The 27,065-nt window shown below is 40.6% G+C and overlaps 1 protein-coding gene across 1 annotated transcript in view; it reads left to right on the plus strand.

Annotated features, from left to right (window-relative positions):
* LOC134324741 (xylosyl- and glucuronyltransferase LARGE1-like) overlaps window positions 1-27,065 on the plus strand; it is a 124,044-nt gene that overhangs the window by 91,011 nt on the left and 5,968 nt on the right. The window contains exons 7-11 of the mRNA XM_063006680.1: window positions 11,374-11,478; window positions 14,823-14,935; window positions 18,456-18,581; window positions 20,576-20,731; window positions 22,230-22,393. Coding sequence (XP_062862750.1) covers window positions 11,374-11,478; window positions 14,823-14,935; window positions 18,456-18,581; window positions 20,576-20,731; window positions 22,230-22,393 — 664 coding nt within the window. The remainder of the gene's footprint in view (window positions 1-11,373; window positions 11,479-14,822; window positions 14,936-18,455; window positions 18,582-20,575; window positions 20,732-22,229; window positions 22,394-27,065) is intronic.

Consider the following 27,065-nt stretch of genomic DNA (forward strand, 5'->3'; position numbering starts at 1 on the left):
ACAACAGACGGATGGCACTGTTATTTATAAATATGATCCAACATAGGTGAAAAGTAAATGTTAACCACATATGCTGTCTTTATTGCTTGTAAACATCTAAAACATCTGATATTGTGTACGTTAAATAAATTATGGCTTTATTGATTTAAAAACAATAATGCGGTGGGTCCACCAGATCCACAAACATTGGCTGAGTAACAACTATGAACACCACACAAGGGTTAAATAAAACCTTCTCCACAAAGGCCACTCAGGTGGTGCAGTGGTAAAAACATGCTGGAACCAGAGCTGGGATCTCGAATACATTGTATCGAATCTCAGCTCTGCCTACTGGCTAAGGCTGAGCGGCCACATGAACAACGATTGGCCTGTTGTTCAGATATGGGCAGGACTAAGCCGGATGGGATCTCTCTCCCATGACTGGTGCAATTACGACCTCTGCTGGCTGATTAATGTTGCCTGCACAGAGATGAGAGAAGAGTGCTCTCAGGGTGTGTCTCTCCGTACACAACGCTGAGCTGCACTGCACTCGTCAAATTGCAGGTGATAAAATGCAAACGGCATGCTGCCCACATGTCAGAGGGGGCGTAGGTTAGCTTCGTTCTCCTCAATCAGAGCAGGGATCGGCATTGGTGGAGAGGAAGCATGATGCAATGGAGCAACTGGACGCGCTAAAAAGGGAGAAAAAGGGGAGAAAATGCATAAAGAAAATATACATATATATATAAAAAACCTTCTCCACAAACTTGCACACACACACTTGGACTGAGATTACTCACCTTTTAACACAACAATGACCTGAAGCATGACCGGGAACATTTATTTTGAAATGTCATTAAGTCATTATAGGTTATTAAATGTAGATTGATGCATAAAAAATGGCAATAACATTCATTACAAAAATGAAGTGTGCCAAATGTCAAGAGGTCTGAATAATTTCTGAATCAACTGTTTATTTGTAAGTTTCATGTTTGGCATTTTGCTTGTTCCATGTTTGGCTTGGTTGGTGGCACTGTCACCTCACAGTAAGAAGGTCCTGGGTTTGAATGTCTGGGACATTTCTGTGTGGAGTTTGCATATTGTTTCTGTGTCTACAGGGTGGGCCATTTATATGGATACACCTAAATAAAATGGGAATGGTTGGTGATATTAACTTCCTGTTTGTGGCACATTAGTATATGGGAGGGGGAAAACTTTTCAAGATGGGTGGTGACCATGGCGGCCATTTTGAAGTCGGCCATTTTGGATCCAACTTTAGTTTTTTCAATGGGAAGAGGGTCATGTGACACATCAAACTTATTGAGAATTTCACAAGAAAAACAATGGTGTGCTTGGTTTTAATGTAACTTTATTCTTTCATGAGTTATTTACAAGCTTCTGACCACTTATAAAATGTGCTCTTCACACACTGATAGCAACACCGCAGAAGAAATGCTAGCACAGGCTTCCAGTATCCGTAGTTTCAGGTGCTGCACATCTTGTATCTTCACAGCATAGACAATTGCCTTCAGATGACCCCAAAGATAAAAGTCTAAGGGGGTCAGATCGGGAGACCTTGGGGGCCATTCAACTGGCCCACGACGACCAATCCACTTTCCAGGAAACTGTTCATCTAGGAATGCTCGGACCTGACACCCATAATGTGGTGGTGCACCATCTTGCTGGAAAAACTCAGGGAACGTGCCAGCTTCAGTGCATAAAGAGGGAAACACATCATCATGTAGCAATTTCAAATATCCAGTGGCCTTGAGGTTTCCATTGATGAAGAATGGCCCCACTATCTTTGTACCCCATATACCACACCATACCATAAATTTTTGTGTTCCAACAGTCTTGGAGGGATCTATCCAATGTGGGTTAGTGTCAGACCAATAGCGGTGGTTTTGTTTGTTAACTTCACCATTCACATAAAAGTTTGCCTCATCACTGAACAAAATGTTCTGTGTAAACTGAGGGTCCTGTTCCAATTTTTGTTTTGCCCATTCTGCAAATTCAGTGCGCCGATCTGGGTCATCCTCGTTGAGATGCTGCAGCAGCTGGAGTTTGTAAGGGTGCCATTTGTGAGTAGCTAATATCCGCCGAAGGGATGTTCGACTGATGCCACTCTCCAGTGACATGCGGCGAGTGCTACGCTGTGGGCTCTTGCTGAATGAAGCTAGGACAGCCACTGATGTTTCTTCATTAGTGACAGTTTTCATGCGTCCACATTTTGGCAAATCCAACACTGAACCAGTTTCACGAAACTTGGCAAGCAGTTTGCTAACTGTAGCATGGGAGATGGGTGGTCTCGTAGGGTGTCTTGCATTGAAATCTGCTGCAATGACCCGGGTACTGCGTTCACCAGACATCAACACAATTTCTATCCGCTCCTCACGTGTTAACCTCTGCGACATGTCAGTGGCTGTAAACAAAGAGAAGCTTGTAAATAACTCCCATATTTTCTCCCATAAGTCCAAGAACAAGCAGTTAGGTTAATTGGAGTTTCTGAAATTACCGTGTGGGTGTTTGTCTGTATGTGTGTTCACCCTGTGATGCAATCTGTCTTGGATGTTTCCAACTTTTTGCCCAGTGAATTGTACCCACCACAACCCTGAATAGGATAAAGTGGTGGTGAAACAGACAATGAATGAATAAGGAAATGTCTGAATGCAAATTTTTAGTAAAATTATAATAGTTATGCTCTATTAAATTATAACAGTTATATTAAAGTTTAAGAAAAATATAATAGACTTGTAGTTTTGGTACTGGTAGCTAAAATTAACCGTTATACAAGGAGATTCACTCGAAAGAGGCCCTGAATATTCTGTTGTAACTCCCGTTAGGATGAAGCAACTTTAACCAAAAAAAATGTAGTGGTTAGTATCTATCAAAGGAAGGAACAGTGGTAAACCGGCGACAGGGTCATGGGCAGCCAAGGCTCATTGATGCACGTGGGGAGGGAAGGCTGGCTCGTGTGGTCCGATCTAACAGATGAGCTACTGTAGCTCAAATTGCTGAAGAAGTTAATGCTGGTTCTGATAGAAAGGTGTCAGAATACACACTGCATCTCAGTTTGTTGCGTATGGTGCAGCAAAAGTGAGACCATCACAATATTAGGAAAGTGGTCTTAATGTTCCTGAACGTATCGGCAAGCATATTGGGGGGGAATAGCAGCAATTTCACGTTGGATGTTTTCCTTCAAATCTTTCACAGTGCCAGGCTTGTTCCCATAGACTTTTTTTCACTTAAACAAATTGGTGACCCAATAGGTTCGCACCATGAAGATGCACTGCTCAATACTGTACACCACCATCCTGATGAGAAGTCGAGTGACTGAGTGAAGGGGTACGGGGTATGCAATCGGAAGTTGCAAACGGAGGTTAAATGTCACGACGGCTGTCCGGCACCTACCTCAGGGCGCAGGGGCATCCCAGCTTGTTCAAAGCACCATATACTGAGGAGAACATTGCACATCGTTTTGTTCAGATTGCTGCTTTCTAGTGAGAGTTATCACAGAATATTCAGGGCCTCTTTTGAGGGAATCTCCTTGTACATTAAATGTTATAAAATTCTTTAAAAAATCTAATAAACAGTAAAAACTCTAGATTTTACGTATCACAAGTATGCATGGGGCTGTGGTTCCAATAAAATGCTTCGGTCGAGCCACTTAGGTGGCACAGTGGTAAAATACGCTAGCACACCAGAGCTGGCATTTTGAATACATTGTTTTGAATCTCACCTCGGCCATCCAGCTGGACTGGGCGGCCACATGAACAACAATTGGCTGTTGTTCACAGGGTTGGATTAGCCAGACCAGGGTTCCTCGTAACCAGGGTTCCTCATAACTGGTGCAATTATGACCTCTGCTGGCTGATTAATGGCACCTGTGCAGAGTTGGGGAATAATGCTGATCAGGGTGTGGCTCTCCGTGCACAAGGCTGATCCGCATATGAACTCGCCTCATGCAGGTGAAAAGATGCAGTCGGTACTGAGCATGTGTCGGAGGGGACGTGTCAGTTGTGAAGCTCCTCAGTCAGCAGTGGAGGGTTGTATCGGTAGAGGTGAAGCGTAACGCAATCAGGGTAATTGGATACGACTAGATTAGGGGAGAAAATTGGGGGGAAAATTCGGAGAAAAAAGAGAAAAAAAAATGCTTCGGGACCTTTAAGTCTTGATCATTTTTTACTAGATTAATGGTCTTTCACCCACTGTCAGAGCAACATGTTTTAGTGCAGGGACCATTATCACAGTCACATTAGTACCTTAGGGGATATTTTTCCACATTTCAGCTCATTAACAACACAACAGAACCAAACGAACGTGATCATTTCTATCAGAACACTACACAGGGTACAGAGGGCAGAGTGAACAGTTTACCTCCTGATTTGAAATCAAGCCAGGTGTAAAAGCATCACTGAAAGGTTTTTTTTGATAGAGAACCACTTTTCTTGATTGGAGTTGACCGAAGTATATCCAGCTGTGGCACATGTAGGGCAAGTTTTCCAGAAATACATCAACCACTCAACTTATCTTTTTCATCATGTGGCAGAAAGTGAATATTTTATTCCTCTGTCCAGGACAAACTGTGCTTATGATCATTCTGAAGTATGGGAAGTTTTTGTGAGGACTGTTTTACATATGAAATGGAATGCATTGCTCAGAAAGAAAATAGGTCATAAACTGTATATATTCAAACTGTTCTTGTTGTAAAAACGACAAGTCAAGTTCACATTTCTTTGTATTGCACTTTTTAAACAAAAAAAAAAGTCTTTAAGTAGCTTTACAGACATCAGGTACAAAACCTGAATGGTTTAGATAAAATCACATGTTGTTCCAAAATTATGGATGTATGGTGTTACCCATACAACTGGCACCAAAAAAATCCAGAATACTCTGTCAGAAGCTTGCTTTTGAACTTTACATTGGTAGCAAGAGATGTGATCGTTTAATTTAGATTAGCTTGATTCCAGACAGCCCCGGTTCTGGACTGCTTTGCTTGTGTGGGTGGGTGATCATGATGGTTGGGCATGTCGTGACATGGAGGAGCCCTCAGATGTGACACTGGCAAGTTCGGTTGATTTTTTTAGAATCAGAAAATGATGCATTGCAAGTTTTCCCACAATGTATGTTTATTAAATGCAAAATTCACACAAAAAAACATACAAAAAAGATATCAAGTAAAGTTAAGTCCGACAGATTAGCTGCTACTAACTAACTGCTAATAAAATAATTAAAAAAATATTAAAAGTAAGTAATATTAAGCAACGAATCACCACATTAAGCAAACGTTACCTTGTGGAAGTGAGTTTAAACTTGAAAAAGTGTTTTAAATTGCCCTGATATTTAATCGCCTCTTCTGTTTACACTGACAGAACTGCTTTCGATCTGCTCTACTGAGCTGCTCGAAACAGTCTGCCTGTTTTATATGACTCAAAGAGCCAATCAGAAATAAGCAAAGAAATAACTTCACACTGAACAGCAAAATCTGTTTTTGTGATTGGTTCAGAGATAATAAAAAAATAGCCTTTGCTTGCGTTGCGCTTGGGAGGGGCAGTGAGAAAATCTGTGGGGGCAAAGTCAGTGGTTTCTGGAGGATGTTTATCTATGGCTTTTTTCTGGTTTCCAGAAGTATTCCAACACAATTTTTTTCAATAACAACAGCGTGTCGGTTTTTATTGCAGTGCAAATCAAGGGCATCTATTATTTGTTTCTGGCCATTCATAGAGTTTTTCTTAATTCTCTAAATCCTTTTATACTGTTATGGATGTTACCACTGAAGTCAAACATGTCTAAATTTGAGATATGCAGGGACCTTGGTGCTATAAGATGATAAAAGAATTTTTCTTTTTTGTTTTTCTGTGTTTTGTGAATATCTACAAAAACACTATATGTCCAAATTTATGTGGACAAGTGAGAGCTTGTTTGACATAGTAGGGCTGGGCAATATGACTAAAAAAGTCATATCTCAATATGCTTTTGAGAAGTAGTGATATACGATATGATATAATGTAAACTTAACAAAGTACAATGGCAGGCCACTGATATTTTACTTTAAATAAATGAGCATCAAAAAATTCCAAAAAAGTTCAATATTTGATAATGCTTTGCTATCATTGCAAAATAAAAGCACATGGTAAACAGCAGCACTGTGACCCAGATCAACCTTACAGAAACATAAAATCATAACCGTTGCTTACCTGAGCTTCTCTTTTTCAAAATGAGACCAAATCTATATCCATGTGTTGTTCCATTAGGAAAATAAGGCAGTGATAGCTCAGTGGTTAAGGTACTGGACTAGTAAACAGAAAGTTGCCGGTTCAAGACCCACCACCACCAAGTCCACTTTTTTGTAAATGTTTTCCTTCACTTTTCCAGAATAGTTCCAGAATATATAAAAAAATATCTGACAGATAATGTATTCTCCTGGCTTTCATGGTTAAAAGCTGAAACTGGTAACTCGTTAACTAAGCTGTCACTTATACCTCTGCATCCAGTAAAGAGAGAGTTTTTAATTGCCAGGCCATCTAAATAACGCACATTAAAAAAATCCAAAAAAGTATCATATATTGCTTTGGATTAGAGAAACAACTGAAATTCCACCCAAAATCTGAATTCGGAAGCTCTGATTGGTTTATACAGCTGTTTATCAAGGCCTGAACCACAACTGAATCTCGGAAACAAAACAAAGGCGCACTGATCCATGGAGTTGTTTACGCACAACACCATAATGAAATAGAGTGAGCAAAATGAATGAATCTTTACCATTAGATGAGAGCACAGCTCCCTGATTTTACTCCAATGAATCAATGTGCTCTGTTTCAAATGTTCTCAAATGGAAACCTGTCCCAGTTCTGGTGTGCTAGTGTATTTTACCGCTGCCCCACCTGAGCGGCTAAAAGAGGGCCTTTTAAACTGCCACAAAATTTAAGATGTAGAATTGAAGTAAAGTCAAGTCAACTTTATTTATATAGCGCTTTTTACAATAGACATTGTCTCAAAGCAACTTTACAAAATCCATGACCAACAGATACAAAAACCTCTGATAAGCAAGCCGAGGGCGACTGTGGCAATGAAAAACTCCCTGAAAATTACATGAAGAAACCTTGAGAGGAACCAGACTCAGCAGGGCCCATCCATCTTGGGTGGCCTGGAGGATACTTTAAATAAGTAGGATTTACACAAATCATACAAACACAGAATTAAATGAACTAAAAGTTATAACTGGCAATAAATAAATAAATAAATAATCTTGGTGCAATTACTCCAGACCCGTCACATCCGGCAGGAGCAGCATCGTTGTCTCGACTTCAGTCCTTAACCTCGGCGGGTTAACAGGTTTCCATCAGAATGCCCTCGAGGTAAAACAACAGAGAATGTAGTTAATAATGTACAATGCTAGTTGAGTAAAACAGTTTTACAGAGAGTTTTAGACTCCGGCAGCCCTAATTATTACAGCATAACTAAAAGGGAGAGCGAGCAGGTAAGAAGGTCATGAAGGTTTTCACAGGACATCAGCGCCCACCTCACCCACCGTCATCAAACCTGAGTGATTGGATAAGAGAGGCAGAACGACAGCAACCCAACATCCCTGATCACCACAAGTTTCTATGACCAAAAACCCCCAAGCTCTGCGCCTTTGTCTATACTAATCAAAAGTCTGAGAAAATAAATATGTTTTCAGTCTAGACTTATTTTATATCACTGATTTCATTACCTTTGAGCAATGGGTGTGACTAAAGCACCAAAACTTTAATGAATTCAAAATGAATTAAATTTAAAATAAATTAAAAACTTATTTAATTTATTTTTTTAATGTGTGCAATGGTGTATAAACTGAAGTCATTTTGCTTCCAGTAGTAACTTCTTAGGCCTTGAAATGGCTAATTAACTTTCTCTGCTTATTGATTATTCTCCAGAGGTCTGGCCTCTCAGACAAAAGCCAATACAGCCAATTCAAAATTTATAACAGTTGCAAAAGAGTAAAAATGATCACACGTTGTTGACACTGCATTATAAACACATAAAACCTAGAGTGCTAGTCAGTATTCAGCGACACCGCATGCCGGTAGAGAAGGTCAGTTTACACTGATTAGCCATAACATTAAAACCACCTCCTTGTTTTTACACTCACTGTCCATTTTATCAGCTCTAATTCCCATATAGTACTTTGTAGTTCTACAATTACTGACTGTAGTCCATCTGCTTCTCTACAGACTTTTTTAACCTGCTTTCACCCTGTTCTTAATGGTCAGGACCACCACAGAGCAGGTATTATTTAGGTGGTGGATCATTCTCAGCACTGCAGTGACACTGACATGGTGGTGGTGTGTTAGTGTGTGTTGTGCTGGTATGAGTGGATCAGACACAGCAGCGCTGCTGGAGTTTTTAAATACCGTGTCCACTCACTGTCCACTCTATTAGACACTCCTACCTAGTTGGTCCACCTTGTAGATGTAAAGTCAGACACGATCGCTCATCTATTGCTGCGGTTTGAGTTGGCCATATTCTAGACTTTCATCAGTGGTCACAGGACGCTGCCCACGGGGCGCTATTGGCTGGATGTTTTTGGTTGGTGGACAGTGAGGTGTTTAAAAACTCCATCAGCATTGCTGTGTCTGATCCACTCATACCAGCACAACACACACTAACACACCACCACCATGTCAGTGTCACTGCAGTACTGAGAATGATCCACCACCTAAATAATACCTACTCTGTGGTGGTCCTGGAGAGTCCTGACCATTGAAAAACAGCATGAAAGGGGGCTAACAAAGCATGCAGAGAAACAGATGGACTACAGTCAGTAATTGTAGAACTACAAAGTGCTTCTATATGGTAAGTGGAGCTGATAAAATGGACAGTGAGTGTAGAAACCAGGAGGTGGTTTTAATGTTATGCCTGATCGGTGTACTTTTCAATTTCCAGGCTTCTATCAATCTGCAACTTTTAATGCAGATTATCCTCTGCTGACACACTTTAATATTTAATGACAAAGTTATCTGAGAAGCATTTTTCACCCACATTTAAACATTCATCCGGCGTTATCACTTTCAGTAAAGATTAAATTTTTTTGGATTCCTAGAGTCAGCAGGTTTGGAAGTCAGCAGGTTATGAATATAAATGTAGCCATGCCCTGAATAATTAATTTTTGATAAAACTTTAACTTTGAATTTTGTCCTTGCTATAAAAAAATAAAGACAAAAAAGTGCTGAGCAAGAGATTTTATGAGAATAACATCCTAAAATAACATCCTAAAATACTAAAAAGTCTAACTCAAAGGTGATTCTCAACCTGAGGGTTTTTTAGCCGCTTACACACTCACAGCACGTACGCACAGATATCTCATTAACAAACTCGTTACAGAGCTTTTAGCCTGTCAGTCTTTTACATGCAGAAAAGCATCAGGTGAAGATGTTACAAAAGGTCATGAGAAATGCTAAGTGGCTCCTGTTCACTACGCCTCCAGCTATAAAATCCATATTTGCAGATCTCTGGATCAGCTATGAATTGTTGATTGGCTCAGCGGATTTTTAGGCCCAGTGGCAATTACAAATGTACATCTCATCAATGCATGACCACTCTGAGAGAATACAGAAATAATAATAATAATAATAAAATCAGTGGAGAAAGGTCATATCAATGAATATTGTACAACCCCAAATCAGAAAATGTTGGGACAGCATGGAAAATGCAAATAATAAAAAACACAGAGTTTCTTACATTTACTTTTATTTGATTGCAGAAAGGATGAACCTGAGATATTTCATGTTTTATCTGCTCAACTTCATTTCACTTATTAATAAACATCCATTCCTGCATTTCAGGCCTGCAACACATTCCAAAAAAAGTTGGGACAGTAAAGCATTTACCACTCTGTAATGTTGCCATTCCTTTTCACCACACTTAAAAGACGTTTTGGCACCGAGGATACCAAGTAATTTAGTGTTTCAGCTTTTATTTTGTCCCATTCTTCCTGTCCCATTCTTACTGACTGTAGTCCATCTGTTTATCAACATACTTTTTTAACCTGCTTTCACTCTGTTCTTCAAAGGTCAGGACCCCCACAGGACCACCACACAGCAGGTATTATTTAGGTGGTGGATGATACTCAGCACTGCAGTGACACTGACATGGTGGTGGTGTGTTAGTGTGTGTTGTGCTGGTATGAGTGGATCAGACAGAGTTTTTAAATACCGTGTCCACTCACTGTCCACTCTATTAGACACTCCTACCTAGTTGGTCCACCTTGTAGATGTAAAGTCAGAGACTACTGCTCATTTATTGCTGCTGTTTGAGTTGGTCATCTCAATGCACCCCATGGGGCGCTGTTGGCTGGATATTTTTGGTTGGTGAACTATTCTCAGTCCAGCAGTGACAGTGAGGTTTTTAAAAACTCCATTAGCGCTGCTGTGTCTCATCCACTCATACCAGCACAACACACACTGGGTGGATTACAGCCGATAAGAACTGCGCAGAAATAAAAATATATATAACGGCTCCCAGAGGCGTGACTCGGTTCCTTTTGTTAATTTTAAAGAGCCGTTCAATAGAATCGGATCGTTCGTGAACGACCCATCACTAGTGTGGAGTTTGCATGTTCTCCCCGTGTCTGCATGGGTTTCCTCCGGGAGCTCCGGTTTCCTCCCACAGTCCAAAAACATGCAGTCAGGTTAATTGGAGACACTGAATTGCCCTATAGGTAAATGGGTGTGTGTATGTGTGTGTGTGTGTGTGTCTGCCCTGCGATGGACTGGCACCCCTGCCAGGGTGTTACTGTGTGCCTTGCACTCATTGAAAAGCTGGGATAGGCTCCAGCACAACCCCAATTAAGTGCATTATGTTTGGAAACAATGCCGAATGATTCACAGTTTAGTCCACTTAGCAAAGTGTTATGTAAACTGTGTGAAGAGTTGTCAACAATGTGAAAATGAAACAATTGAATACAATGTATACAATTGAAAAAACCCTATAAATAACCACAAATACATTTTAAATTAAAAAATAAATAAATAATACAAAAAACCAAAGGTACCAAATGTAAAATTATATTAACTACAAGCTACACACATGAAATGTATTGTAAATAAAGGTTAAGGAAATTCCCACATGCACATCCTGAAATGTATGAATTTGTGGAACCAGCTATCTAGGTAGTCTAGCGTTTAAGATCACTGTCTTTCTGCCTAAGGTTAATTGGCTTTGTCCTTTGTACTTTAGTACACTAGGTACAAGTAATTTCTTAGGTGACATTAAGCTATTAAACTAAACATTTGTAAAGGACCATTGCTGAACTGCAGAGCGCTAACAGACCCTTACAATCTATCAATCATTTCAATTTATTTTCATGATCAGTACAAATTATTATGATACTAAACTGTATGTTTTCTGTTTCAGGTCAGCAGGTGTTGGGGTTGGTGGAGAATCAGAGTGACTGGTATTTAGGGAACTTGTGGAAGAACCATCGGCCCTGGCCAGCTCTTGGCAGAGGCTTCAACACTGGTTAGTCAAACACAGCTTTTATGCCGGGTCATTTAATGCATCTGTAGTAACTGGATGTATATCAGTGGAAGGATTATTCAGTATTTATTGAAGTTGTAAATACACTAATGCATCTGTTATCCCTGCAGTTTGTAAATGTGTAACACATATCTTTACTCTGGAGCTACTACTGGAGCAGGATTATATATACTCATATACACTGAGGGTGTTTAAGCAAATGTTCAGCCACTTATTTTTATTTAATATACATTAAGAGCAAAAGTCTAAGAACACAAAAATGATTTTATTACAATTCCTAGAATCAGTATAACAATTACAGTGGTACCTTGTAAATCAACACCCCCGAAACTCAACACCCTTTGTCAAGAAATTTGTACCTTTAAACTCAACGTTTCTCTTAAACTCAACATGTGTCTGACTGCTTGAGCGGTGTGGTTTGTTTGTTTGTTTGTTTATTAGGGATTTTTAACGTCATGTTTTACACTTTGATTACATTCATGACAGGAACGGTAGTTATTCATTACACAAGATTCATCAGTTCACAAGGTTACATCAAACACAGTCATGGACAATTTAGTATCCAGTTCACCTCACTTACATGTCTTTGGACTGTGGGAGGAAACCGGAGCACCCGGAGTAAACCCACGCAGACACGGGGAGAACATGCAAACTCCACACAGAAAGGACCCGGACCACCCCACCCGGGGATCAAACCCAGGACCTTCTTGCTGTGAGGCAACAGTGCTACCCACTTTGCCACTCTGCTGCCCCCAGCGGTGTGGTAAAACGTCATCAAACTGCGAATACAAGGCAAATCTGCATTTGTGTGAAATAACCGTCAAATTTACTCTGAAAGCTCCACATGTATCTGTGTTTAACTGGATTTTTCTCACTTTTTCACTTTTAAACTTGTGTTATAGCTCGGGGTGCTGAGAATTTGTGAGAATCGGCTTTTCCGAGAGTCTAAAATGCTTATTGTTTAAAAAAAAAACTTAACGTGACTTAATGTACCCTAAAACTCTCTTTATTATTACTGCTCATAAATTCTCTCCACTAATTAAGAAGCATAAGAAAACAATAAAGAAGTAAAGGTAAAGTGCAGGTTTTATTGTATTTTTTATTGATTTTTTACTTTTTTCAACTGTATTTCAGTGTTTTTTATATTATATTTGTGTTATTTTCAATGTATAAGTGTCAAAAACAACCCCATTATTTTACATTAGGCCAAAATATATGTAGTTCCACAGGACCATGGAACGCATTAACAGGTTTCCCATACATCCTTATGGGAAAAAATACCTTGAAACTCAACGCCTTTTAAGCTCAACGCTACTCCCAGAACCACTTGACGTTGAGTTTCAAGTTGAATCTTTAGAAAGTACAAAAATTCTTCAGTATTTGATACTACTGGAAAGCAAGTTAGCACATCTGTAAAGGTCAAACATGTCAATTCCTTTGTACAAAAGGTCGTGTTATCCTTTCTATTGAAGCACATGCTCAGACACCCCTGAGTGTATGGATTTAATGTACTTAACAGAAGTTCAAGATAATACATTTGCATTTACTTTATATTTATAAATATGGCCACACAAGGGAAATTCAGAAATTCTTGTAAATGCTTTAAGTATTAAATTGTTAAATTATGTTGATTATATGATTTTTAATAATAATAACAAAATAATTTTTTTATTTTGAATATTTATCATTAAAAATTATGAATTTAAAGGATTAAACAGAAGTAAAATGTAGGGACAACATTTTATACACAAATAGTTGGACTATCAATGTTTTTTTTTTTTTTTAGTATGTTCCTGAAAACAGCAATTATTTTCTTATTTATTTTTTATGGTTTTTTTTCCCCAGTGTCTCCCAATTTAATGTAGTCAATTTGTCTTCCGCTGCTGGTTATCCCCGATATTTTGCAGTCGAGTTGGGTATATTCATGCCTCCTCTGACCCGTGCACAGCCCTTAACGGAACCCTTTCCCACCCATTCACTCTGCACAGGCACCTCTATCCACCAATCAGGGTCCTTACACAGCGTTTGAAGACCCCGCCCACATAGTCCGTCATCCCTCCCTGCAGTTGCACTGGCAATTATGCATGCTAGATGGCGCACAGCCGACCGGTGGCAACGCCGAGTTTCGAAACGAGAAGTTCAGAATCTCGGTGCTGGTGTGCTAGTGGAATACACACCAGCCATTTTTAGTATTTAAAACAGCTTTGCAAACTCTTCTTTCTCTTTTTTCTTTTGCTTTATTTGGTCATGACATGTAGTGTTTTTAAACATTTTTCCTAAATCTGCTGAGCACTTGAGTCAATTTTGTCAGCAATATATTTTGGTGGTGTATGAATACCTTCCACACAATACAGTAGACCCTTGACTTACGAATTTAATTGGTTCTGAAGGGCTGTTCTTAAGTCAAAATGTTCGTTAGTTAAGCCTATTTTTCCCATAAGAAATAATGTAAATAGAATTAATCCGTGCCAGACCTCCCAAACCACCACCTTACCTAACCTTTCTAATGTCTTAAATGGTCTTTTTGTTATAAATACAAGTATATTTTCCTTAAATTATAGAATAGATAATACTGTAATAAACAATAATAAACAACAATACACAGTAGTACTGTACATAAAAAACACACATTCAGTACAGTACGTGTGCTGTATCATACACCATAATAAATTTCCTTTTTTCATATAAAATGTATCTACCAGAAACAACAATAACTCTCATATTTCTCTATTATTTCCTTCTTTATTTCAATAGTATTGTATTTTGTAGGTGTAATTGCACGAAAGAAAGAGTACTTTACTCAGCAATTTCCTTCTTCTCACGCACCGTCAAATGTTGGTATGGTAAATCATTCGGAACTTAAGGGTCCACTATAGATTTTTTATTAAAAATTATTTACGCAAAAATAAAAACAAACAAAGATTTTGTACACATGTAGATATATGAACTGGAAGTATATCAGAAAATGAAAATAAAAGTGGTTGAATACTTGTTCACACTCACTGTATCAATGCCTTGCATCATGTTAATGAATATACAAGATATGTTGTGATAAATATATATTAGAAGTATGTTTGTTTGTGTGTGTGTGTGTGTGTGTGTGTGTGTGTGTGTAAGGGCATTGTAGCCTAGCGGTTAAGGTACTGGACTAGTAACTGAAAGGTTGCTGGTTCAAGCCCCATCACTGCCAGGCTGCCACTGTTGGAGCAAGGCCCTTAACCCTCAATTGCTAAGACAATATACTGTCACAGTACTGTAAGTCGCTTTGGATTAAAGTGTCTGCTAAATGCAGAAAATGTAAATGTGTGTGTGTGTGTGTGTTACAGGTGTGATTCTGCTGCTGCTGGATCGTTTGAGGAAGCTCAGATGGGAGCAGATGTGGAGACTGACAGCCGAGAGAGAGCTGATGAGCATGCTGTCTACATCCCTCGCAGATCAGGTACACACACACATACACACACACAAATGTGTGTGATAAACAAGCAAATGAGTATTTAGAATAATGTACATATGATTTACACGTCTGATTAATTCTTTAAATAAGTTCTGATAAAAACTTAATTGCTTTACTGAATGTGTGAGGCACAATTACCCCTTATTTACATCTCATTTAAATATAAAATACCCTGACACACCCTTATTCACTCAAAACCCACTCTAATCTCTGCAGATGCATCAAATAATTGAGCAGCTTATAGTCATCAGAAATGAAAGATAATTGACTTAGGTTTAATGGCACATTAGGTTTAAAAGTTTGCAAGTGGAAAGTTTAAGGAAACACAAATCATCACAAAACAGGAACATCACACAAGATTTTACAACCTGCTCTTAGACTAATGATAAGGAAAAAGAGAGCCGTCAGCAGTCACTTAAAATAATGCATCAGGACCATCAGCTACACAGTGAACAATGTGCAATAAACAGCACTAGGCTGAACTGTGGAGGAGGCATTGCACGTCATCAAGAAAACAGTGAGAAAGGACATGTACAGAGAAATTCATCATCTAGGAAACTATGTCTGGATGATTAAATGAGATGAATCAACCCCAAACTCAAAGATAATTGCTTTCTAAAAGAAATTCAAGGTGCTAATCAATGACCTAACCTGAATACCATTGTTATTTATAATGGGCGTGTAACCATCAGCAAATAAAGAACAAAGTTTGACCACGATGATACAAAAAGCTTTTATTAATAGTGTTCTTACATATTACTAAAGTTACTTATTAGTGATGCTTGAATACATAATTAACGCTTTTAAATACTACTTGTGGTAAACCGGCGACAGGGTCATGGCGGCCAAGGCTCATTGATGCACCTGGGGAGCAAAGGCTGGCCCGTGTGGTCTGATCCAACAGACGAGCTACTGTAGCTCAACTTGTTGAAGAAGTTAATGCTGGTTCTGACAGAAAGATGTCAGAATACACACTGCATCACAGTTTGTTTTGACCATTCTACCAGAAGCGCATTTGTGAGGTCAGACACTGATGTTGAACGAGAAGGCCTGGCTCACAGTCTCCGCTCTAATTCATCCCAAAGGTGTTCTATCGAGGGAAGAAACAGGAAGGGGCCATCCCTAAACTGTTCCCACAAAGTTGGGAGCATGAAATCGTCCAAAATCTCTTGGTATGCTGAAGCATTAAGAGTTCCTTTCACTGGAACTAAGGGGCCGAGCCCAACTCCTGAAAAACAACCCCACACCATAATCCCCCCTCCACCAAACTTTACACTTGGCACAATGCAGTCAGACAAGTACCGTTTTCCTGGCAACCGCCAAACCCAGACTCGTCCATCTGATTTCCAGACGGAGAAGCGTGATTTGTCACTCCAGAGAACATGTCTCCACTGCTCTAGAGTCCAGTGGCGGCGTGCTTTACACCACTGCATCCGACGCTTTGCATTGCGCTTGGATGCAGCTGCTCGGCCATGGAAACCCATTCCATGAAGCTCTCTACACACTGTTCTTGAGCTAATCTGAAGGCCACATGAAGATTTGGAGGTCTGTAGCGATTGACTCTGCGGAAAGTTGGCGACCTCTGTGCACTACATTTACATTTACATTTTCAGCATTTAGCAGACGCTTTTATCCAAAGCGACTTACACAATGAGCTGAACACAATGAGCAATTGAGGGTTAAGGGCCTTGCTCAGGGACCCAACAGTGGCAACTTGGTGGTGGCGGGGCTTGAACCGGCAACCTTGTGTTTACTAGTCCAGTACCTTAACCGCTGAGCTATCACTGGCACTATGCGCCTCAGCATCCGCTGACCCCGCTCTGTCATTTTACGGGGCTACCACTTCGTGGCTGAGTTGCTGTCTTTTCCAATCACTTCCACTTTGTTATAATACCACTGACAGTTAACTGTGGAATATTTAGTAGTGAGGAAATTTCACGACTGGACTTGTTGCACAGGTGGCATCCTATCACGGTACCATGCTGGAATTCACTGAGCTCCTGAGAGCGACCCATTCTTTCACAAATGTTTGTAGAAGCAGTCTGCATGCCTAGGTGCTTGGTTTTATACACCTGTGGCCATGGAAGTGATTGGAACACCTGAATTCAATTATTTGGATGGATGAGTGAATACTTTTGGCAATATAGTGTACCATGACCCTGACCAGGATAAAGTGGTGGTAGAAAGTGAAATAATAACAAAAAACAAAGGAAAACATACAAAACTCTGCACCACAGGCACTAGTGTGCCACAGTCAAGAAAGAGACACTGTGTACAAATTGTATTATTTGGTTTCCTTGAGCTTATTTAGTTTCCTCCCACCTCCCAAAACTAGTTCATTATTTATTTAGTAACTTGCCCTCTGATGGAATAGTGCACTGTCCAACACTGCCCTGCACTATCCATTATTGTTCTGCTTGTGCCCAGTGTTTCCAGATGACATTGAACCCCCTGTAAATCCTACCAAGATGAAGCACTTAGTAAAATGAATAATTTAATGGGTTCTTCTGTCTGCTTTTTTTTATGTTAGTATGGTTTTGGGTCCAGAGCCTGAGAAAAAAAGCTGGGATAAGCCACCAATTCATCACCTTGAGGAAACCAAAGTAGGCACATGGGGAACAGGGAGAACTCCCTACAGACAGTAATTGAGGATTTAACCCTGGTCCCAAAATCATTTAGTTATCTGACACCCACACTACCACCTGTGCCCATTTAAAAACCATACACCTCACTTAAGCTGTTCCTGTTTGATAAAGACACAGTGTGTTGTGCTTGTATGAGTGAATCAGACACAGCAGCGCGGCTGGATTTTTTTTGTCCACTCACTGTCCACTCTATTAGACACTCCTACCTAGTTGGTCCACCTTGCAGATGTAAAGTCAGAGACGATCGCTCATCTATTGCTGCTGTTTGAGTTGGTCATCTTCTAGACCTTCATCAGTGGTCACAGGATGCTGCCACACTACACTACACCCACACTACCACCTGTGCCCATTTAAAAACCATACGCCTCACTTAAGCTGTTCCTGTTTGATAAAGACACAGTGATGTCATGACTTGTTATATCTGGCCTCATACTGTTTGCTTGTTTATTAGGATTTTAACATCATGTTTTACACTGTGGTTACATTCATGACAGGAACGATAGTCACTCATTACACAAGGTTCATCAGTTCACAAGGTTATATCAAACAATCATGCACAATTTTGTATCTCCAATTCACCTCACTTGCATGTCTTTGGACTGTGGGAGGAAAACCAGAGCACCCGGAGGAAACCCACGCAGACACGAAGAGAACATGCAAACTCCATACAGAAAGGATCCGGACCGCCCCACCTGGGGATCGAACCCAGGACCTTCTTGCTGTGAGGCGACAGTGATACCCACTACTAGCAGCCGTACTGCCCCGGCCTCATACTGTAAAGAAACAAATCATTTCACAGATGTCATTAACAGTCAGTATATGATGTAAGGGGATGTTAAGTGCGGTGTGGTGTTTTGCAGGACATCTTCAACGCTGTGATCAAACAGAACCCCTTCCTAGTGCACCAGCTGCCCTGCTTCTGGAACGTCCAGCTGTCTGATCACACCCGCTCTGAGAAGTGCTACAGAGACGTGTCCGATCTCAAGGTGAGCAGAATGTGAAGGTTTGTAAAATAGAAAGAGTAAATATTTAAGTAAGTAAACACAGTTAAAGAAATTTGTCCCCAGCTCCTTTGTCATATTTAGTAGGATATTTTTTTAAAGTGTTCATTTTAATGTTAATGCATGAAACATACATTATTGTGCCATCTGCTCCAAGTCAGTTCAAATATATGAATTTGTATAGCGCTTTTTACAAAAGACATTGGGTGTGTTCGAAAACCTAGTAATCTCTCTACATAGGCAGCATTTTATGTCATCCTATGCACGCTCCCGAGATGTAGGCTGTTCGAAATCCTAGATGCCTTAATATCCTCACTAGTTAGGCATCTTAAAATTTCGACGCTATTTTGACTCAAGAACGAGTGAGCATCCAATGCTGCCTTAGCGGCGAAGGCAATCCCAGCATTCAATGCGGCACAACTTTTCTCACAGAAAAATAAAAAACATGGCGGATGGTGCGGAGATTATTTTCAAACGTAAATAAACTGTCATTGATTTTTAATTTGTATAAACGTGTACAAGTGTATTTATTTGCAGGTTCGGGCCTGTCAGGGACAGTTTTCGGTACACAGAGGAAGATGTTATTTGACATGCTAGCGCATTGTGCCACCTCATCCCATTGGTTTGAATGGCATGATGCTAACTGTGTTAGCTTAGCAAGTGAAACCTGATGTTATCACTGTCTAAGTAGTGTGTTTGAATAACCTGACTTCGTCGATGACAGGCAGCTGCCTATGTATACAATAAGACAGCAATGCAGCTCACTAGGTTTTCGAACACACCCATTGTCTCAAAGTAACTTTACAGCATCCAGGACCGACAGACCAGAAACCCTCGTCCCTCCTCCCTGCTGAGCAAGCCGAGGGCGACAGTGGAAAAGAAAAATGTCCTTTAAATTACAGGAAGAATCTTAAAAGGAACCAAACTCAGCAGGGACCCATCCTGTTTGGGTGGCCTGGGGGATAATTTGAATAAATAGGATTTAAACAAACCATACATAAACAAATATCATTTTAAACAAAGGTTATAACTAGTAAACATAAAAAATAATAATTTGAGTTATTCATTATTCAGTCCTATGATAACTCGCTCAGTCCGTTTACCTCACTCAGCATTTTAGGAACATTTGGTCTGCTATAGTTTGCTGGATTTTATTATGTCAGTAGTTACAGCAATGGATTTAGTGATAACATTTATATTGCACATAGTATTGCCCTGTTCAAGATGTACTGCTGTCTTGTGTTTAGTCTTTTTTTTTGCAACAGGCCTCAGTAACACTATGACCCACACACAGCGACTTCAGAAACAACAAGAGCATGTGGTAACATTGGTTACGTGTGACAATTGTTTTTGGTTATGGATTTTTTATTTTTTATTTTTTGCTGTGTTTTGGATTTTGGCCGCTGTGCTGTTATTTATCGCGCACTTTTGTTTTGCAATGAAAACAAAACGTATCAGTTTAAGCCTTTAACTGGTACCTTCTTGTTATGGAAATTACATTAATTTGCACAATGACTAAGTAAAGACACTAAGTAAAACAGCACAATACAGTTGCTAATCTGTTGATGTTTTTTATCTGAACTTACATATTATTTATTTCTACACTACATTTCCAATATATGTTTTGTGTATATTATATTGACTCGTGACTCGACTCGGACTCTAGTCTAAAGACTCGTGACTTGATTCGGACTCATATTTTGTGACTTGTGAACATCTCTGCTATGACCCTAAAGGGTTTAGTCAATAATAAATAAACTTTATATATAGGGAGGATCAAGAGGTCAATGTTTTTAGACACAAAGAGTACAACAAAGAAATTATCTGACTAGTGTCTTAAGTGCTTCTTTTTTTTTTATGTTTTCTTAATGCAATCTGAATACGTTCATCTTGTTTTGAATTTAATTAAATGTATCTGTCCCAGTTGATTTGGATTCTGAATAATGAAGTTATTAAGCTATATCTGACTTATTGCTTAGGTGATCCATTGGAACTCTCCTAAGAAGCTCCGGGTGAAGAACAAGCACGTGGAGTTCTTCAGGAACCTTTATCTGACCTTCCTAGAGTATGATGGGAATTTGCTGAGGAGGGAGCTGTTTGGCTGCCCCAGTGAGACCGACCACAACAGTGAGAATGTAGGTACACAAAATAACTCACAGTAGTGAGTGTATGTGCTCTTTGTGGGTCTGTCTGGAAATCTAGTGAGCTCTCTACATAAACAGCATTTTACACCATCCTACAAGCTCCAGAGAAAAGGCTGTCTGAATTCTTAGATGCCTTAAAATGCTGCCTACTGAGGTGCCTTATTTCTAAGCGATAATCTGACTGAATATCGAGGGAGCATCCGATGCTTCCTTAGTGGTGGAGACAATCCCAGCATTCAGCGCATCAAAAATTACAAATATGCCGAACGAATGTGGAGCAACGAACAGTTCTTTTCAAATGTAAATAAATTCTCCCCAGGTGGCACAGCGGGATATTCCGCTGCCACACCAGCACAGAGATTCTGAACTCCTCAGTTCGAAACTCAGCGTTGCCACCGGTCAGCTGGGCACCATCTAGCGCAGAGGTTCCCAACCACCAGGGGGGTCATTTATTACCGGGCCACACAGAAAGAATAAATAATTAGAGTTTGCTACATCAGCCATGAAAACACTGCTTTTTTTTCCAACACATGGGTGTTTATCGTTTTATATCACCCCCAGGTGGAAACAGCGTCTCATTGCACCGAAAAAAGCTAATTTGTGAGCAGTATAGTTATTCTATTTTATGTCCCTCCGTGAGCTGCCTTGTGGGGGGCTGGTCCACGGAATTATATCTTATATGAAACCGGTCCGCGGTGCAAAAAAGGTCGGGAAGCGTTGATCTAGCGGGCATAATTGACACGTTTCTGCTAGGGTGGGATTACCGGACTATGTAGGTGGGGTCACCGGACTATGTAGGTGGGGTCTTCAAATGCTGTGTAAGGACCCTGATTAGCAGATAGAGAGGCGCCTGTGCAGAATGCATGGGTGAGAAAGGGTTCCTCTAGGGGCTGCGCGCAGGTCGGAGGAGGCATGAGTAGCAATATACCTACCTCAACTGCAATCAGGGATCACCCAGCAGCGGAAGACAAATTTACTATGCTAAATTGGGTAGAAAAATAGGAGAAAATGCATAAATAAAATAGAAACAAAATCTAATTGATTTTTAGTTTGTATAAAGGTGTACAAGTGTAAACTATTTGCAAATTCGGGCTTGTTAGTTTTCGGTACACGGACGGAGAAGTTAGCAGGCATGCTAGCGGGTTGTGCTGCCTCAGCCCATTGGTTTGAATGGCCTGAGGCTAACTGTGTTAGCTTAGTAAGCAAAAACTGTGGTGATGTAATCGCCGTAATCGCTGTCTAAGTAGTGCATCTAACTAACCTGCCTTATAAGTTCGATGTCTTATTAGAATCCTCTCTGCTTAGGCAGCAAGGCAACTCACTAGGTTTTCAGACAGACCCATACATCACAACAAAGAGAGTGTAGTCGGACACAGTAGTGCCAGCAGTAGTGTGCAGGTACCTACACTCCTAATAATAAAGATCCTAAGTTACTGTGTGAAGTCATCAGGTTAAATATCTTAATGCTTTATTATCCCTGATATTTCAGCTTCAGAAGACTCTGCTGGAGCTGGATGAGGACGACCCGTGCTACGAGTTTCGGCGTGAGCGCTTTACTGTGCACCGTACACACCTTTACTTCCTGCACTACGAGTACGAACCCAGCACTGACCAGACTGATGTTACCTTTGTGGCCCAGCTCTCCATGGACAGGTACAAACAAACTAAATACCACTTTGTCCTGATTCCAGAAAAGTTAAGGCAGCTTGTAAAAAGCTAATAAAATTGTTTTTAAAAAGAAAACAGTACAAAAAACAAGACAGTATTATTTATATGAATACACATGGTCACATGTAAGGGCGGCACGGTGGCTTTGTGGGTAGCATTGTCACCTCACAGCAAGAAGGTCCAGCGTTCGATCCCCAGATGGGGCAGTCTGGGTCCTTTCTGTGTGGAGTTTGCATGTTCTCCCTGTGTCTGCATGTGTTCCCTCCAGGAGCTCTGGTTTCCTCCCACAGTCCAAAAACATGCGCTCAGGTTAATTGGAGAAATTATAGGTGCCCTATAGGTGAATGGGTGTGTGTATGAGTGTGTGTGTGTGTGTATGTGTGGCTGCCCTGCGATGTACTGGCGCCCCGTCCAGGGTGTCCAGGGTGTTACTGTTTGCCTTGCGCCCATTGAAAAGCCCCCCGGCTACCCTACCTGGATAAGCGGTTAAGAAAGTGAGTGGTCACATGTAGGTAGACAACCATCCTTATTATACATTTATGGTGTTTTAGCCACAACCATTGCATTGCATACTAGGTGAATGAAATCAACTAAATAAAATTAATTATATACAAATCCCATTTCTGTAAAAGTTGAGATCATTAAAATTCATTTTTATTAACAACTTTATTCTGGTCGGGGTCACAGCAGTTCTGGTTCCATCAGCATACACTGGGTGCAAGGCAGAAATACCATGGACAGAAACCCAATACATCGCAGAATCATTTCTGTATAGACGCCCGTCTGGCTAAAAGATCCAGGTTTGAATCTTAGCAGTGGTGGGCTAGAGTGCCGAAAAAGTTGGGACATTTTGTAAAATGCTATAAAAATAAAAATGTATTTGTTCGTTTGTATGTACGAACTCTCTTTACTAACAATCTTAATTCACTCACTCACTGACTTGACCGCTTATCCAATTAGGGTCGCAGGGGGTGCTGGAGCCTATCCCAGCTTTTTAATGGCCGCAAGGCACACAGTAACACCCTGGACAGGGCACCAGTCCATCGCAGGGCAGACACACATACACACACCCATTTACCTATAGGGCAATTCAGTGTCTCCAATTATCCTGACTGTATGTTTTTGGACTGTGGGAGGAAACCGGAGCTCCCGGAGGAAACCTACGCAGACACGGGGAGAACATGCAAACTCTGCACAGAAAGGACCTGGACTGCTCCGCCTGGAATCGAACCAGGCCCTTTTTGCTGTGAGGTGACAGTGCTACCCACCGAGCCACCGTGCCACCCAACAATCTTAAGTGTATTTTGTAAATATAAACAAATCTTCAATGCAGTCATTTTTGGGTACGAAGGAATACGAAGAAAGTACGAAGAGAGGACACAGTGATTTACAAGCAAGGATGGGTCAGGGATAACCAAATTGCCAAAGAATGCATTGTTAAATAATTCAACAGCTTAGGCAGACATTTCTCAATGATTGAGGGGAGGAACTTTCACCCTGTACAGTCCATTATATTATCAAAAGATTTAGGAAATCCAGAGAAATCCCACTCAAAGCAGCTTGACAGAATCCAGGTCCAAAAACTCTTAATGTGTTAGCTGATGGTAATGGTGGCCATGAAAAACATCCCCTAATACTTATAAAAAAGAAACCATGAGAGGAACTGGACTCAGCAGGGACCCATCCTTCTTGAGTGACGTAGAGAATAATTGAAAGAACTAAAATTAGATTAAAAGCAATCACTAAATAGGTAAAAAGAAAATAAATCAAAATAAAATAAAACAAATAAAAAGCATAATGTAGGCAGTTGGAGCTTCTTAGAATTCAGCCTTTGGTAGAATGAAGTACAACGATCAGGCATAACATCATGACCACCTTCCTAATATTGTGTTGGTCCCCCCCTTTTGCTGCCAAAACAGCCTTGACCCGTCGAGGCATGGAGACTGACATCTTTCTATCAGAACCAGCATTGAATTCTTCAGCAATTTGAGCTACAGTAGCTCGTCTATTGGATCGGACCACACAGGCCAGCCTTCGCTCCCCACGTGCATCAATGAGCATTGGACGCCCATGACCCTGTCGCCGGTTTACCTCTGTTCCTTCCTTGAACCACTTTTGATAGATGCTGACTACTGCAGACCGGGAACACCCCACAAGAGCTGCAGTTTTAAAGATGCTCTGACCCAGTCATCTAGCCATTACAATTTGGCTCTTGTCAAACTCGCACAAATCCTTACGCTCGCCCAATTTTCTTGCTTCCAACACATCAACTTTTAGGATAAAATGTTCACTTGCTGCCTAATGTATCCCACCCACTAACAGGTGCCGTGATGAAGAGATAATCAGTGTTATTCACTTCACCCTTCAGTGGTCATAATATTATGCCTAGTTGGTGTATAATGGTGAGGTAGTGCAGCCACTGCAGTTTCCCATTACATCCAGCAGTCCAGCAGGCTTCAGCCTCAAGTGGTTGAATGAGTACCACTATATCTACAAAATAATTAATAACAAGAAGTCAAGTGTGCAGAAAATAAGACAACCAGCTTCCAATTCAGAGTGTCTTTGTTTTTAGAGGGCACACAATGCCCCATAGAGCAAATACTTCAGTGTTTACATTCTGATGAAAATGCAGTAATGATCAAAGCTTTTAAAAGCATTGACTCAAAGCTAAACACAGAAATACAGTAATTGACATGAATCATAATTGACAGCTGATAGAGTGAGTGCCACAGAGCAGCATGAGGAGCTGAGATCATACAAAGGTTAGTGCCATGTTTGTATGGGTTCTCTCTCTGTAGCATAGTGGTTAGGGTACTGGACTAGTAACCAGAAGGTCGTTGGTTCAAGCCCCACCACTGCCAGGTTGCTGCTGTTTGGTCCTTGAGCAAGGCCCTTAACCCTCAGATTGTATACTGTAATAGTACTGTAAGTCGCTTTGAATAAAGGCGTCTGCTAAATGCTGAAAATGTAAATGTATTCTGGATTGGATGCCCCAAATTGCCTCTAAATGTGAATGAATAATGGGTCAGTGTAAGGTTTAACAAATACTTATTTATTTGTTTATTTATTAGGACTTTAATATCATATTTTACACATTTTGGTTACATTATTGACAGGACAGGTAATCACTGGTTACACAAGATTCATCAGTTCAGGTCTTTAATGTCAAACACAGTCATGGACAATTTCGTATATCTACTTCACCTCACTTGCATGTCTTTGGACTGTGGGAGGAAATCGGAGGTCCCGGAGGAAACCCACACAGACAAGAGCAGAACATGCAAACTCCACACAGAAAGAACCCAGATCACTTCACCTGGGAATCAAACCCAGAACTTTCTTGCTGTGAGGTGACAGTGCTACCCACCGAGCCACCGTGCCTACTGGTTTTGGAAATAACTGACACCCTGTCTAGAATGTGGACTGGTTTTCTTTACTGTATATACAATAAGTGTATTGTTGTGTATATTTATTAGTGTGATTTGATGTAAATACATACACTACATGACCAAAAGTACCAGTTTTCCTCCCAATCTAGTCATGCCCAATTATCCAATTGCATTTCACCTCCTCTCCACTGTTGCTGACCTCTACTCCTGACCGAGCAGAGGCGTGACTAACACACACCCCCTGAAGCAGGCATTATCAATCAGCCAGAAGGGATTTCGTACTTGCATCAGTTATAGAATATAGAATAGCATGCCTTTATTTGTCATATATACATACACTGATCAGCCATAATATTAAGACCACGTCCTTGTTTCTACACTCTTAGTCCATTTAATCAGCTCCACTTACCATATAGAAGCACTTTGTAGTATTACAATTACTGACAGTTGTCCATCTGTTTCTCTACATACTGTTTTAGCTTGCTTTTACCCTGTTCTTCAATAGTCAGGACCCCCACAGGGCCACCACAGAGCAAGTATTATTTAGGTGGTGGATCATTCTCAGCACTGCAGTGACACTGACATGGTGGTGGTGTGTTAGTGTGTGTTGTGCTGGTATATGTGGATCAGACACAGCAGTGCTGCTGGAGTTTTTAAATACCGTGTCCACTTTATTAGACACTCCTACCTAGTTGGTCCACCTTGTAGATGTAGAGTCAGAGATGATTGCTCATCTATTGCTGCTGTTTGAGTTGTCTTCTAGACCTTCATCAGTGGTCACAGGACGCTGCACACGGGGCGCTGTTGGCTGGATATTTTTGGTTGGTGGACTATTCTCAGTCCAGCAGTGGCAGTGATGTGTTTAAAAACTCCATCAGCGCTGCTGTGTCTGATCCACTCATACCAGCACAACACACACTAACACACCACCACCATGTCAGTGTTACTGCAGTGCTGAGAATGATCCACCACCTAAATAATACCTACTCTGTAGTGGTCCTGGGAGAGTCCTGACCATTGAAGAACAGCATGAAAGGGGGCTAACAAAGCATGCAGAGTAACAGATGGTACAGTCAGTAATTGTAGAACTACAAAGTGCTTCTATATTGTAAGTGGAGCTGATGAAATGGACAGTGAGTGTAGAAACAAGGAGGTGGTTTTAATGTTGTGGTTGATTGGTGTATATAGACGTACAGTGCATCCCAGTTCATGTATTGGAAGCTGGGCTCAGTGCGCAGGGTCAGCCATCGTACGGCACCCCTGGAGCA

Source organism: Trichomycterus rosablanca, chromosome 1 (genome assembly GCF_030014385.1).
Source record: "Trichomycterus rosablanca isolate fTriRos1 chromosome 1, fTriRos1.hap1, whole genome shotgun sequence".
NCBI lineage: Eukaryota > Metazoa > Chordata > Actinopteri > Siluriformes > Trichomycteridae > Trichomycterus > Trichomycterus rosablanca.